Source organism: Catharus ustulatus, chromosome 12, assembly GCF_009819885.2.
Source record: "Catharus ustulatus isolate bCatUst1 chromosome 12, bCatUst1.pri.v2, whole genome shotgun sequence".
NCBI lineage: Eukaryota > Metazoa > Chordata > Aves > Passeriformes > Turdidae > Catharus > Catharus ustulatus.
This window is the reverse complement of record NC_046232.1, coordinates 4,487,733-4,504,022: the sequence shown is the minus strand read 5'-3', so window position 1 is coordinate 4,504,022 and position 16,290 is coordinate 4,487,733. Positions and strand designations below refer to the sequence as shown.

General features: G+C 40.9%; 1 protein-coding gene across 3 annotated transcripts in view; it reads right to left on the bottom strand.

Annotated features, from left to right (window-relative positions):
* The window catches only part of VPS13C (vacuolar protein sorting 13 homolog C), a 76,497-nt gene extending 61,455 nt beyond the window's left edge, over positions 1–15,042 (bottom strand). For 2 of the 3 annotated variants that reach the window (XM_033071157.1, XM_033071160.2), the window contains exons 1-13: positions 14,854–15,042; positions 13,499–13,542; positions 12,455–12,497; positions 11,599–11,694; positions 10,781–10,882; positions 8,449–8,511; positions 6,790–6,855; positions 5,014–5,123; positions 4,129–4,188; positions 3,513–3,572; positions 2,695–2,775; positions 1,998–2,055; positions 1,573–1,700 (exon numbers count right to left, since the gene is read on the bottom strand). In XM_033071157.1, the coding sequence (XP_032927048.1) occupies positions 1,573–1,700; positions 1,998–2,055; positions 2,695–2,775; positions 3,513–3,572; positions 4,129–4,188; positions 5,014–5,123; positions 6,790–6,855; positions 8,449–8,511; positions 10,781–10,882; positions 11,599–11,694; positions 12,455–12,497; positions 13,499–13,542; positions 14,854–14,953 (1,011 nt within the window). In that variant the 5' untranslated portion in view covers positions 14,954–15,042. The remainder of the gene's footprint in view (positions 1–1,572; positions 1,701–1,997; positions 2,056–2,694; positions 2,776–3,512; positions 3,573–4,128; positions 4,189–5,013; positions 5,124–6,789; positions 6,856–8,448; positions 8,512–10,780; positions 10,883–11,598; positions 11,695–12,454; positions 12,498–13,498; positions 13,543–14,853) is intronic. The other variant, XM_033071159.1, reaches the window with a different exon arrangement.
* Positions 15,043–16,290: the final 1,248 nt, after the last annotated feature.

The window sequence follows — 16,290 nt, the reverse complement described above, 5'->3', positions numbered from 1 at the left end:
ACGTACAGTAATTTCACAAATACAAGCCGCACCATTTTGACTAAGATTTGGCTCCCAAACCGGAAATGCGGCTAATACTCAGGAGCGGCTAATATGTGAATAATTTTCTGACATTTACAACCTCAGAAGTGCCAGGCAGAGTGCCGAGCCGAGCAGCTGCAAAGCCGGCATTTCGCGATTGTTACAAATTGCTACTCTGTTGCGCTGCGGGTGGAGCCTCGATCCCTGCAGGCAGCACGTGGGGGTGGGGAGAGAGGCGAGAGAGCTCCCTCCTTCCCTCCTCTGCCACAGCCCGGGGGAGAGACGGGGGGGCCCCGCGCCGCCATTGCCACGGCTCGGGGAGGAGGCGGGGTGCTCCGTCCCCGCCCACCGCGGTAGGAGCAGGCAGGCTCCATCCTGGCCCGCCGCCGCCACGGCAGGAGCGGGGAAACTCCGTCCCCGCCCGCCGCCGCTGCCACGGGTGCGGGAAAGCTCCGTCCCCGCCCGCCACCGCTGCCGTAGGAGCGGGGGAAGCTCTGTCCCTGCCTGCCACCACGGGGCAGCGTCGGGCCAGGGTGACCGAGCCCAGTGGCAGCGGCAGCCGGCGCTGAGCGGCGGCACCAAGCAGCCCCGCTGAGCGATCGCGCTGAGCGGCCCCGCCGAGTGATCGCGCCGAGCGGCCCCATCGAGCGGCCGCACCAAGCGGCTCTGCCGAGCAGCCACACCGAGCAGCCCTGTCGAGCAGCCGCACCGAGTGGCCCCGCCGAGTGATCGCGCCGAGCAGCCGCGTCGAGCGGCCCCACCGAGCGATCGCGCTGAGTGGTGGCGCCGAGTGGCCCCGCTGGGCTTGGCCACCTGGCCCCATCGGCAGCCCCGAGCGGGCTGAGCCAGTAAACCCCGCCCTCCCACGGTTCTGTTACTAATTGGCAACTTTGTTGCACGCGGGTCCTCGCTGCGAACGACAGAGCGGCTTATACTCGGGTGCGGCTTATTTATGGACAAAAACTGAAATGTTTGCCAACACCCAGAGATGTGGCTTATACTCAGTGCGGCTTGTATTCGTGAATTTACTGTATATAGGCTCAGACATCATTAGGAGCTAAAAAGCTCTTTAACCAACTAACTGCAAGATCATCTCTGAATAAATGAAAACACAAAATTGCTGTGGAGCAATCTAAATCAGCTCCTTGATGCTTCAGCAGACTTTGTTGCCAAAGCCAGCACACTCCATTCATTCCCACCCTTGCTTGTACTGTGGCATTTCTGCAGTTATAATACTGGATTATAGTTTAATAAGATAAGGACTACTCATGATTGCATTCTCTAGGCGTAAAGAATGCTGCTGGAAGGGCTGAATACAGATCAGGTGGTTCCCAGAGGGTCCACAGAAAAGAGTGCCAGAGTGCAAGAATCACCAGGAAGTGACTGTTACACAGTAGGGAAAAGATTCTACACTTTTCCTACAGGTACTGCTACACAGTTTAGAAATTCTACAAGCATATAAGCACACAAATCCCTAAGAATTTTTTCCAGTGAAAAAACACAACAGTTCATCACAAACTGAAATGAGTGATAAATACCAAACCAACTTGCCTGTGGCTTAGTGAATTCAACAACAATTCTCTGTACTTCCACATTACAATCAATCTTAGGAGTTTTCAGTTCTGCTTCTGCATATGGGTTGATATAGAGTCTTGCAGAGGCTGACACTGGTCTGAAAACTTGAAAATAAAAAAAAATTGAGATGGATTTTTTCCTTAAATATAACAAGTGATAGACCAACCACATCAATAGATAATGTGCATGTTCAAGCCCCACAGAATCAGGATGCAATTCTTGCCAACAACAATTAAGACAGCCCTGCAATAGTCAAAAAGCATATAAGCCCTAATATGTCCTATTACACTATGGTTTTTCTAAAAAGAAGACATTATGGCCATGCCTGCAGGATCAGATCAGGTTTTTGTACACTAACATGCTCAGAACAGTTTAGATTCACTCATTCCAAGCTTACTTACTGTACTGGTAGTCTTCAGGCTGGTTACCATGACAGGGAATTCCTCTTTTCAGCTGATCCTGTAAAGGGATATGATACTGTCTAACAATTGCTGAAGAGCATTACTTGTTCAGAGTTCTCGAAACTTGAAGTAAACCAACTTAAGTTCATCTGTACTTAGCAGAATTTTGCAGCTGTCAATTCAAGCTGTGTATCAATTTGTGTTTTCACTTCAGACTAAGATTCAGAGAAAAAAGAGGAAAACATCCACAGACAGGCAGTGTCAAATCAACTTGGCTGTTCTTAGACAACTGGTTGGTTTTAAGCACTTCACAGTTTTGAATCAATCTTTGATGTTAGAACCAAGCTCACTGGGTTAAGTACATACCTTGTTAGGGGCAAAATAAGACAAAAATAAAGGTATCCATAAAAGACAAGCACAAAAAAAAAAGGGGGAAACAAGTAGTATTGTACACAGACACACAGAACACCTTTATAAATACAATAGTTTAATAGTTTATCATGTCTAAACCCTATAGGGGTTAATAACAAATGAGGATCACAAAATATTATTAACAACAGTACAATGGATTAACATATGACCACCCTGAAAACAGTGACCATAAGTGTGAGGAGTGGAGTAGAAATCAGTGTGGCATAGTGTTGAATACTACAAGAGCCAGAGAATAATGCTATTAATGCACGTTCTTCTACATTACCAGTATTTGTTCACGGGAGCCATGATAATACATTTTGCTGTGTACATTCCAGTAAGCACTGAGGCTGTCCAGGCACAAAAGCTGCACAGGAAAGAAAACATGCAACGATCTGCATACTCTGTATTCCATCCATCCTACAAACTTAACTTTCCATTTGTGAAAATAGAAAACATATGAAAGCAGAATAGATAGCAAATGAACCATTAGCATTGAGATATATTTAATCTGACAATAGTATCTTGAAATAATTGCAAGTTCTTAAAGCACATATTCATGCACATCTGTTAAACATGACCCTGGATTACAGGATGAGGGTGCAGAAAACTGGTACTTGGCCTAATAAAAAAGCCAGGACTATTAAACCCTCCTTATATTGTCCCTATAATTCCTTAGATCTCTGCATACTCCTTTCTGCACAGGCTCTGGGAGCGGTTCAGGAGGTGGGCAGGGAGAACAAAGATTCTGCATACCTCCCAGAATTCAAATTATACTAGGAATACAAATTAGCTTAGGAAAGGCAATTTGACAACCTCTCTGAAATCACAGTTTTCACACAGGCTTGCAGTACAATGCATTGAACAAGGGGATCAGCATTCACATTTAAGAGAAATTATTTAAAGAGAGCTTGTTTAAATTTATGCCTGACATTAAAACAGTTACTTGTCTTCTACATGTGCTTATACATCAAAAATAAAGAAAAACAGGAACATTCAAAAAGCAAACTATTTTTCCAACTTTATTTAGAGCCCCAGGTTTACTAGTCTCAAAGATTATTTGCTTTCTTCACTTGTGTAGGAAAAAAAACCAAAACACATTACCTTATATATTATTTTTGCAGCTTCATTCAGAATAGAAGGTGTCCAGTTCTCATTTGTTGTCTAAAAGTTCAAAGTGATAAAAGTAATTTTGTGCATCTTAGCTAACACATTTGTGGATTTATCCTATGCTTCTAAGCAACAAATGCATCCAGTTTCTCTGCACACACACTCATCAAGATAACATACAAAAATCTGCCCATTTACTTCCATGCTTTTATATTCAACTCCTCATCCTACCCATAAAATGCTTAACAGCTAAGGTAAAGAGAGGCTGAAATTTTCTCTCTCCATTTCTCAAAAGGCCTGGAAAAATACCAAATTCTTGGTCATCATGATGAAATGTTTGCCCTCGTTTATTATGCCTGAACATAACCTGCCTGGTTTCAAAGGTCACTCAGATCAACCAATCACCAAGTCCCAGAAAGTGTAATGTTCCTCAACCCTCTTCCCTTCTGCTTGCTCCAACTGCCAGTATTATTTGCAAGAATAAAAGATTGTCTTCATTTTCAGCTGAATGCACACTATCACTGTCTTCTTACTATGTTCCTTATTCTTTCTGCTACTGCAAAGACAAGCAAACTTAACACACAAGCACATGCATTCACACACACATTACCAGTAAACTAAGCTCGCCCAATGTCATTCCCAAGGAAATCGGACACCGTGGGTCTGTGATCTACAAAAACAGAAAAATTACAGGTATTTATTTCTCTTGCTGCAGACAGATGCATCCCTCAAAGTTGACTGAAATCCTGAACTGTTCTGAGCAACTTCCTTTGCTTAGTTAATCTAACAGAAACATTACTGGAACCCACTAAGATAGACCAAAACTAATATGGTTCTACTGTAAAGACTTAGGACATCAAACTGAAAATTTTATTTTGCATTCTAACATCATCATCAGGAAAAAAAAATAAATTCGAGTACCACATCTCAGTCAGCTATATCACTTTATGACATCTCCTAACTTCAGTGTCTCTGACAATAGTCCCAAAGAAAGGCCTGAGAAATACACTATTATCCAGTGCTTTTCTTTTAAATTCAATTGTCTCATAACAAACAGTCTAATTGTTTTTCTAAAGGAAGGTAAAACTAGAAATACTAGTTTGGTTCAAACAAACAAACATTCTTGTATATCAATTAAGTGTTTTCAACAATCTGCCTTCACACCCATCTGTAAACCCATCGGCTTCTGCCATTGTGGACTTTCCCCAGGACAGTGAAAAAACTCTCTACATCCACTGCACACAGCAATATGTGAGAACAGACACTACTCACATTCAGTGAGGAAGGCAGCACTGGACAAGGGGAAAAAGAACATCTGTTTCACATATCCATATCTCTGGCATTCAGTCATATCTGAGGCATGTTATTTGAAGGGGTGCAGAAGAAACCGCAGCAACTTTTTCAAGGAGGCACATACAGTTTCTCTATGGACTAGAGAATCAAAACTGCACTGAAGTCCAATTAAAAATGAAGACTTTATATCCCAGTTACTTACATCATCTTCATATTTAACGTGAATGCCTGTGATTTTGACTTGCACATTTTTTATAACTTGAGTTGCAAGCTTTTCTAAGAAAGTATCCTTCTTCTCCTCCTTTGGTTTGGCTAGAACAAAAATTTTTTAAAAATCAGTATTTAGTGTAATAATTGCATCTTGAATTTCATTACACCAACACCTACAGCGATGTAAATTTAATATTTCCTCTAAATTAACATTTCAGTTTTCATTTAGACTACATATTTGCATTTTTTTCCTGTTTCTGCACATCCATATTCTGAAGATGCGATATCAGCTGCCTGTGCACAACTTAACCACAAGAAAATAGATGTCTAAATTTCAGTCAAAGTAGTGTAGCTCACAGCAAGTTCTGGATTAATATACTCCTCATTACTCCTTTCAAGGTTGAAGATTCTCACTTAAAAGTCCCTCAGTTTCAAGAAGCAAATGAATAAGACAGAGTAATTTAGCACAAAATACCCTTGAATAATAGATGTAATGGCAAGCAGTAATATTTGCAACCCCTCATTATTTCACTGTAGTGATATGACTACCCGTATTTCAGCATTTTACCTGCACTATGGTTGGATGAGAGAGCTGCTTGTGTTCTAGTTGCCTTTACAGACTACACTGTTGTGTTCAGTACCCTCCCTACAAGGCAGCTATTCCAGCAAATGCCATTGATCAGCCTATCAAGCTTATACACTTTTGTTGGAAAAGCTACAGATGGCTCAAGTTGAAGAAAAATAAGGACTACAGGTTTTGACTTTCCTTACTTTAACTAATTTACTTTTCTAACTTTTTACATATGCAGTGTACAGTGAACAACACAGGTATCTAACTTTGTGCATCTTGTTAAAGAATGAAAAATTGTCAAAGATTTCAGAGGTTCAGGAAATCTGTTTAAAAATGAAGACTTCACTATTGAACATGATATAACAGTCAAGAGAGCACTTAATTTCAATTGAAAAAAATTAGGAACTCTGAAGAAACAGAAGCATTGTATCACTTTCACACGCAACATACACTTTCCTATTAACTGATTTAAAAAAAAAAAAAAAAAAAAAACTTTTTGCAGCCAAATGCAGCTACCAGCAGCAATTTGTGTGGTAACTTGTAAAGCTTATCTTAGATCCCCACAAGGTTTTCCCTCCAGCTGTAAGTCTGTGTACAGTTGCAGCTTCCTCCAAGATGAAATACATAATACAACCGCATGGGACATGGCAACCCATTCTTACACACATGCTAATGCTGAAAATCTGCACAGTTTGGTGTTTATGGACAATGATTATCCTCTTGGGAAACAACATCAATTGCATTCCTGTTTGAATATGTCACAGCACTAAATCAATTATTTAGAACAGAGAGCTAAAACATGATGAAAAAGACTATTTACTGCTATAGCATCAGTTTCAGGTTTTCTTTACTTGTTACTGGAATCTGACAAAAATCAGACAAACAAATATAACTTGCATATGCAGTTTTTCCAACAGTCACAGTGGAATGCCACTAGTTTACAGTTCTGCTGTAAACGCTACAGATAGCTCAAGTTGAAGGAACAGGCACAACTCTCCATGAGAAACAAGGACTCTCTTCAGTCTCACTGGATCCAGAGAACATATAAACAGCAAGAAGAGCCCTCTCCAATTTATGTCCTCTCTTTCAAACAGGAGGAAAAAGGTCTCACTGGATGGACAGCCAAGGCTATGAAAAACTAATCCAAACAGAAAGCAAAAAGAAGCCTTAAAGTTAAAAGCCATAACTGTTACCCACCTTTTGAGTGATCACGACCTTTAAATGGTCTCTTAAAATGCTTTTTGTACTTTTTACGCTTACGTCCTTTTGCAATGCAAGCAATTTTTTGGAAAAAGGATAAAATTCAAGTTAGTAAAGCAGAAATGTAAGAAAGCATAAGAAAATACAGAAGAAGGTTTAGCTTGTCTTAAAGCATAATGGCTTAGAAGGTCTCAGGTCTCACTAAAAGCTTCAAGAATTGCAGCTGTGTTAAGCAAACAATCAGCTACTTCTCTTAGCATAAGATGTAAGTCCAGAAGACAACTTTCAAGCTAAGATACAGATGTACGTGTAAGTCCAAAGAGCACTTTTCAATAGGATTCTTATGATGATCAGCAGTATGGTATGAAAACACTCTGAAAGAACAAATCCAATAACCATACACAAAAGACACACAAAAATGATGATTCTAAAAGCTTTACGTGAAATTAAATTCCATTATTTACATACATATGACAACCCAAACCATCACAACCATTTCATTAATTAAATGATGCTCGCACTTTTTCACAATCCTGAAGAAAACCAGTTTGGTGAGTTGCATTGTTTCTTTCCCCTCTAGCCAACCAAGGAAAAAACACCCCAGGAAAAGTGCTGTCTGCTTATCTTTATGGGGATGGAGCATGAGAAGGGCGTACCTCATTAAAGCAAGAAGGAAGCAAGTATAACAGTGTACCTAACTTAACTGTGGGGAACAACTTGATATTATTTGCAGAATTGTTCAAACAAAAGAGGGAAATTGCCTGCCAAGATTTCAACCTGTCTTGCAGGTAAGGTAATAGAGTGGTCACTATATAAATAATAAAAAGGAAAAACCAGACAAACAGAAACATTTTATTTTGGATAGTTGCTTTTAACAGCACAAGTAATTTTAGAAGGACAGCTTCCTTCACTTACTATTGAATTTGTTGGTCTCAGGCTTTCACTCCCATGTATAACAAAACTAAGGAAACATGATATTCCTCTTCTTCACCCACATCCACTACTATGGAGAAACTAAATGCATGTTTTTAAGCTGACTTTAAACCTGTGCTCAAATAACAGCTCAAGCAAAAAAACTTTGGCCAAGTGTAAATTTCTGAAAATCAGGTTTGGAAGTTAAAAATAAAGCACATACAACACAAAAATAGTTCCTTTGAATTTCAAGGGAAGCTGTTTCCTTGCCTAACTTAAGAGCAATGCAGATAAAGAGAAGTAGGGGAAAACATGCTAATGGCTCCAATCTGCTATAGTTAATTTTGTCTGTCCATGGTTTCAAGACAGCCTGAACTTCCATTACCTTAAACCCAGACATGTTAAGTAAGGGTAATTACAGCCAAAGACAGTGTTAAATTATAGTACAATATCATCAGTATTTTATTACAGTCTTAAGCTGCACATGACTGATGGAAACCTAGGTGGTCTCCTAATCTTCTGAAACAGTCACTCAATTAAAAGAGGACTAAGTCATTACAAGATTCCACTTGAATCCACATTCATTAAAATCCTATTTCTAGAACCACCAATACGTGGATGATTACCATACAAGTATTGTTTTCTCACTTCCACATTGGGGTGCTTTGGAGAGGGGGACTTTTAAAAATCTAAAGGACCTGCTCATCATGCATGTATAAAATGTAACTAACCATGCATACCCACCAGGCTTGGTGTCCTTGTAAACCAGACTTTCCAACCCATGCAAGGAATCTTGTAAATGCGTGCCTTGGTCCACATGGCAGCAAATAACCAAAAAATGCATTTGGTTTAAAATAAGGAAATCAACTCCTGATTTAATATTAAGTTCACAAAATTGGTATGACACAGCAGTATTTTCATTACAGTATCTGACAGCTCAAGTCACTTCAGAATATCAAGTTTCAGTGATTACCTACATAGGAAAATCATGCAATTTACATTTTTTCTTGTAACCAGCAAAAGACCTGCAGCCTCTGGTCTCCATATATGAGGTTTGATAGAGACAGATTGTAACAGCTTAGAAAAAAGAAAATAGTTTCATCAGCTTGTGTCAGCAGTTTCCACTTCCCCCTCACACTGCCTTACTAACACAGTGTCATGACCACTGTGCTCAGTATTTAAAAAGGACATCAAAAGAAAATATATCCAGGCCTATTTATACTCTTAAATCCAAGGACTGAATCAAGACTGATTCTAAATACATTAATATAAATCAAATATTAATCAGAAAAGAAAGTACAGCTGAGAATTCATGAACCCTTACAACTTTCTATTCAAGATATTTCCTAGATTTTTAGCAGCTATTGTGTGCTCTTAAAAGCCTAGAGAGTGACAAATTTATTAGAATTTTATAGTACAGCAGAGCAACACAGGCTCCAAGATTTCTGTCTCTAGCAAAAGCAAAAGACCTGTTCCTGCAGGACTTACACAAGTCCTCTTGAGTACAATACTCTAGTACAGCACCATAAACACAAATGGTTACCAGTGAAATATAATCACAGGATAACAGAACATCTCAAGTTAGAGTAGAAAATAATCCAGTTTAAATGTTCCTCTTGCTTTTCCTTCTCAAGGTCTAAAGTTTAAAACTACAAAACATTACTAAATATAATTCTTGTTCTTTATATTATCAGTTGAGCTTCTAAGGTATCATTTTTCTATGATGATTTTTTTCAAAAGCATTAAGTAAGTTTTTATTGAAAAAGAAAACTGCCAGAGGCGCACAGACTCACTCTTAAATACATGAAGCTCCAGAACCTTAAGCAGTACCCATTAGGTTAAGTTCATTTTATTACACTACCCTTTCATCCTATTGCTACTGGTGCAAAGAATATCATTGAACCACTGCTGCTGTACAGGATCCAAGCGCTACATAACTGAGGTTAAACTTCTACCAACATTCTTTCACCCCAGTATCAAGTAATGGTTGCAAAATTCATTCACTAAAGTTGTCTTAGGTCTCATATATTTTCTGGCATATTAAAAGAAGAAATAAAGCAAAGCTCCTTTCTTCATTGCAGCCAGATTGCTGTTTGGAGGAACCTGTACATGCACATGTCAAACTAGCAGCGCAGGAAAAAGGCCACAGACTTTCCTGTAACTGGAGAATTAAATGAGCAAAGGGATTACAACCAAACCATATTTTTTTCCAAGTGTTGAAAGCATCATCTCTTTCTCAGTAACTCTTCCATGATTTGCAGTATTACAAGTATTGTAGAAATGCACCTTAAGAACCATTACACAAGCCAACAAATAGGTCTCAATTCAGACAAAAACTTCAGTGATAATTTTTCCCTCCAACACATGTTACCTGTTATTGGTTCTGACCTTGATTTCTGTATAAACAAGCCTAATTGATACATAATTGTATTGAAGGTATTGGTGATGACAATACAAGCAAAAAGGAAAAAAAATCACCAACACAAACCACTTAGGACTTAATTAAGAGTTTAACACTTTTTATGACCTAGTTTAAGGTTCCTATGTTCATGCTCAATTGTTTTGTTGTCATTAATCATTTCCTGCTCACAAGTGTTTCATTTCCCAAACCAGTCGAAACACAGTACATCATAAAAGCACAGCAGAAACTGAAACAAAAGCATTATCATTGCAGTAAAAGTTTACAAGCCTTCCCCTTGAAGGTTCGTTTCAGCAAAGAACCTCTAAAACACACAGTTGACGTCTATCATGAAGGTGCTAAAGGAAGATAACATCACCCTTACACAATGTACTTTCTATTGTTCTGTATGGTCCTGTTCCTCTAGAGCACAAAAAAAAAAAAGACATACCAGATGAATAAATTCCCTTTTCTCATGGAAGTTGACTGTATAAATGAATGGTAAACAAACAAATAACATTTCTTTCAAGCTTCAGAGTACAAAAAGCACTGTAGTGAGATTAGTTAGACCCTTCAAAATACAAAATTCATTAAGTCAATTAGAAACCAGGACTCTTCATTCATGGCACAGACTAAGTCCTCAAATTCCAATGGAGATTTGCATTATTAACTCAGTACCTTTTTCTGCTGCTTTCTGCAAGGCTTCCTCAATTCTTGCCAGTTCCTTTTGTTTATTATCCTGCAAGTATTTTTCTTCCTTTTCTGCATCATATTTAACACCTGTAAACCAAGTTGGGAGAGCATTAATCCTAAATGTCAAGCTACATAAATGCATTATCAAGCAATGCACACCATCTATAACATCATGTTGCAAAACACCTTATTTGAGAGAAAGGCCATTCTTTTTTCATTGCTCAACATTGCAGTCAGCCTCCAAACCTACTGTTTTTACACAATTATGCATTATTTCACAGAACTTTTCTGTGGAAATTCAGACTCCTAAGAGTGGTCTGTGCAATGTAAGATAGAGTTTTAGGTTCTATACATATCACACTCTAGGAACTTGCAAGTTTTCTCACCATACCAGAGGATCTGATTTCAGAGAAAACTAATAAAGTTCTATGACTCTCTTCCCTCTCCCTACAAACAGTACTAATGGAGTTCTTACCTTTGATTGTCATCATTTAGAAGCAGACAAACAGCTAAAGATCTAAACCATGCCACAAAACTGGATTCAGGATAAAGTTTTAGAGGAAACTTGGCTGTTGAATTGAACTTGGAATGGATACAACCAAGGACTTCCATAAAAGCAATAGGTGCTGTTTTCTCCCACCCTTCTACTGACTTGCCAGCATGTATCTAGAAATTTCCCTGAGGGAGTAGAATGTAAAAACAGTGGCTTACATGAACTACTATGCTATTACAGACTCATTTACACGGAACCCTTAGATATTTTTCTCTTCCATTATTTAACTGTTGCTAAGAAGTTTACATACTTGCTCCAGGAACTATCAGAAGATACAAGCCTTCTAGAGTTGCAACAACTGCCTCCCCATAGAGATTCTTCCAAGGAATCTTCAGAGTAAGTTTATCTAAAGAAAGCAGATACAGTTACATCAAAACAATCATCTCCACTGTGCTTAGTCCGAAGAACATCCCCAGCATTAAAGAGCACTAGCCGTATATCTTGATGTCCTAACACCTTAGAACATTAGGAGAAACCATACAAACATTTCATAAATCCCTTGAAGTGATAAAATACATGCAGAGGAAACACAAGCCATAGTTTTAAGCAAAAAGTTGCAGTCTGAGTCAGAATGCTTCAAATCAAAACCCGAGATCACTACTGAAGTTCAATTCACTGGGACGAATACAATTTTCCCATGAAGCAGAAGAAAAAATACGACACATATATAATATATCTCCTATAAATGTGTCCTGTGAAAAACAAAGCTGACCACCAGGGAAATAAATTTATTAAAAAAAAAAATCTAAGAGTTCCTAAACCTTTGGCATATTTGCCCATTTCAGGAATTTAACTTTAAATTCTTGGTAGTCTTAATCAGTCCTTTAAAGAACAACACATATTCCATCTACACTAAACAGCTCCCTCCATCATTCATGTCTCTGGGAAGAACTTCTCAGATGTGTTTTTCATACCAATCTGAAAAGTTTCACAGAGAGGGTTTGCCAGATAACATCAATGGCAGTCACATTGAATTTCTATGCCAGGTCCAACAGTGAGTATAATTGCACTTAATAAAACTTGATAAAAAAATTCAGGGGCAAGACTGACTTTACAGCCTATATTAAAAGTTCCATTGCAATAGTCATACTGGAACTAAAACTTACCTATCTGACCAACTTTTATTCTAAAAGGTACATCCAGTTCACTCTGTAAATGACAAAAAAAACGAAGTATTAAACAGAAGAAGTAATTTAAATTTATTTATTTGATTTTTACTACATTTGCAAAGTACTGTATTTACATACATAAATTAAAAACTACTTTATTTCTAGTTGTAAACCTTAGAAGAAAAACAAGACATCAGCAGACATGCAAACTAGAGAAAAAAAGAGAAGTATTGGACCATATCATATTCCTTTGATCCCTTCTTTTTCAAGAAAGTGTAGGTTACTTCTCTAAAAGTGGTGCTCAGTACTGACCTTCCTTTAACTACTTTTGCACGGAAATCTAACACATTGCAACTGTGTAACCCCATCAGAACCATCTCTTATTTTATGGTTTTGACTTGGTCTTGGCTCACTCTCAGCTCTGGTCAGTCACACACGACTCCACATTTTTCTACACCAGAACTGCTGAATCTGAATCAATCCCCGTAAGAAGGAAAAGAATGTACAAAGTAACACTTCCTTCCTTTCTTATCTACTAGTATGAAGCTGTATGTAGCAATAGATTTGAAGTACAACAAAGCTATTAGGAATGGATGACATGGACAAGTAAAACACAAAACTTTAGAATAACAAAGAGAAGCCAGTGATCAGGTTGCATAAAGATCCAATGTATTTTCAATGCACAGAAGAGTAACAGCCCTCTCTAGTGAGGCTGAAATACACAAAATTTTGGCACAAGATTCTCTCAGTAGTCCAGATGTTCATTAGTCAAATTAAAGAACATGAAAATTAGCCCAGTAATTTGTTTTTCAACACAAGAGTATGGGAACTTAATGCAAGTTACTTCTTGTTTTTCAGTCACAGCTTTTCTTTCTTTGTCCCAGTAAAATGAGCAAAATTTGAAGCAGTTAACCAAGAACTTACTTCCAATAATCAGTAAAAAAGAACAGTGTACCCTTTTGTGAGATTACAGTGAGCAATATTTTATCCTATGTCCAAGTCTTTAGACCCATAAAACCAATTTTAAATTAAGATACTTACTAATGCATTCTCCTTTATCTGTAAATTGTCAAGTGCCACATCACCTGTTTAGAAGAAAGACAGAAGTACAGAAAAAAATTACTTCAAGTATTACTTATATTACAAAAAAGAACACAACCACAATCGTCCCAAGTACTTATGAATAAAACCAGAAAATCTTATTCCAGTTACAGAATAGCACAATAAATGTGTAATTTGTAAGACCTAAACATGGGTTATAGGCAAAATTACAGTTGGAAGAGATGATAAAAACATCACCAATTTAGATGTCTACAGGTTTCTACTCTATTAAACACACCCACAATAATAGGAAGTCTTTCTTGTTATTCACTTAGTGTGAATGACAACTGCAGTTCTATCAACATAGGGTAGAGCTGGAAAATGGTATCTTGTTTTTCATGATTTCACATGAAAGAAAAATCATGAATCGCAGAGCCACAAAAACACATACCTATTTTCACAAACACATTAACTCTTCCTGATGCAGACAACATAACAGGATTTCTAAAAGAAACACTGGTCCAGAAGTATACCCGAGGAAAGCCCATATAATATACCTCTTCGTTCTTTAATGCCAGATTCCTTAGAGTTATATTCCCTTTGAAGTATAGGTGTTAATATTACGCAAATGTTAAAACACACACAACGACGACAAGAGCAAAAATAAAGGTGGTGACCTACCCACGGAAGGCACCTAAACCAGCCAGCTTCCCTGGGCTGGCTTTCTGCATGACTACAGAGCAGCGAACAGAAATGTTTTGATATATTCACTGAGTTACTCCATGTTCCTGCACTATCCCGGCTGTTTAACACACATTACTTAGAAATATAATTGAAATACACAGCTCCCCAAGCACCGCACCAGGCACACCGGCACCCAGCGCTCTCGGCACCCGGGGCACTGCGCCATGAGCCCGCCCACAGATCAAACAGCACCATCGTGCTTCCTCCAGCACCCGAGACAGGGAACAGAAGCGAAAACAGGGCTCTGTCGATGTCGGCGTTTCCTCCCTCGAAGCACTCAGGCCAGCGCCGTGCGCCCACGCTCCCCCCACAGACCGACGCGAGGGAGGCGGTGTCAAGGGACCACGGCACAGACCACGGCACACAGGAACCGAGGGCGCTCCGAGGGAGCGGGGACGTGTGCGGCCACACCACCATCCGCCGCGGAGGGCCGCGGCCCCGGAACTCGCCACCTGCTCACAGGGGGCTGCAAACCCACTGCCCACTCTGAGGGGTCGGCGGTACAATGGCCTGCGAACCCCTCATGGGGAAAAACCGTATCCAGCGAGAGCCGCTCCCTGTCCCCGCTGGCTCCGGCGGACACGGAGCGGCAGAGGGAAGGGGCTCCTTACCCCCCCAGATGCCCAGCTTGAGCTGAGACTTGTTCAGGTTCTCCACATAGTCGCCCAGGAAGCGGTTCAGCAGATCCGCCACCACTGATTCCAGCACCATTGCGCAGGCGGCCCCTCAGCCGCGGCCCCCGCCAGGGAGGGGAGCGGAGCGCAGGGGAGGGGGCGGCGAGCGCGGCGTGACCCAGCACGGGCGCGCCCCCGGCAGTCAGCTGACGGGGCGGGGCGCACCCAGGGCCTGCCGGGGTGCGGAGGTGGGGCTCGGAGCGGCGGAGGGTGGCGGTGCCGGGCAGGGACAGACCCCGCGCTGAGTGGGGAACCCTGAGCTTTCCGCCGGTGCTCGGCCCCGCGGGGCCGAACGAGCGCGCGGGGCGGGGCGCGGTCGGTGCGGGCGCACATGGCGCCCCCGTGCGGCGCGGGACCGCCACGGCAGCGCGGCCGCGGCTCCCCCGGCGCTGCGCGGGGCCGAGACACCGCGGGAGGGAAGAGCGGCCGCGGGCGCTGTCTTGTCGCTGGCGCCGCGCCCCGATTCCTCACCCGCAGGCACCGTCGCGTCACCGGCATCGCGGCTCGGCTCCTCAGCAGCCCCGGAAAGCCGTGGGGTTGGACTGTGGGCTGCCGGGGGTGCGGGGAAGGCCCCCGGCCCAGCTGCCTCCGCTCCCTCTCGGGCGGGTCCTGCCGAAAGCCGCTCCGGTACCGCCCGTTCGCCCCTGCGGGGCCGCATTTGGGGCCCGGCCGGAGCTGCTGCCGTCCGAAAGCAAATTCAGTCCACTTGGGATTGACGGAACCTGGGTGTGCTTACAGTGCCTTAAAAACCTATTATTTAAAAACTGTTAAATAAACTCTTTAAACTTTTAATTTAGCTACTCAGGAAGCTCATAGAGGAAGTAAACGCAAATGAGAAAACATCTCAAAGCCCAGATTTTTTAGAGGTAATGGCACTGCAGACAAAGTAGGTAAGAACCTGCTACTCCATGTGATGAAGCTGCAGGTAGCAATGTCAACCCCAGAACAAATTTTTTAATCTCTGGGGTATTAATCTCAAACTGGTTCTGTAAAGTCATTCTGATCTCATAGGAGCTCATTTGTTTGTGGAAGCACAGCACTTGGTAGCTCGAAATGGCGTATTCAGTCTAAAAATATATTCCATGAAACAATATTAGCTGTAGGATTCAACCTCCAAAGTGTAAAAATACATCAACACCATACATATATATGATTGTTTTGTGCCGTCTTGGCTTTTCCCATCTTATGGAAGAGACAATGGAAGAAAACATGTCAGGAAATGTGAATAAATCTGCTGACAATCCATCAGATAATGAATTTTCATTTGTGATTTTTAAAATGAAGATTTGAAAGGTTTTAATTTCTGTATATACAAACCCAGCTGAATAACTAAAGCTTGAGCAAAAGTACTGACTAATCAGGGGCAGTTGTATG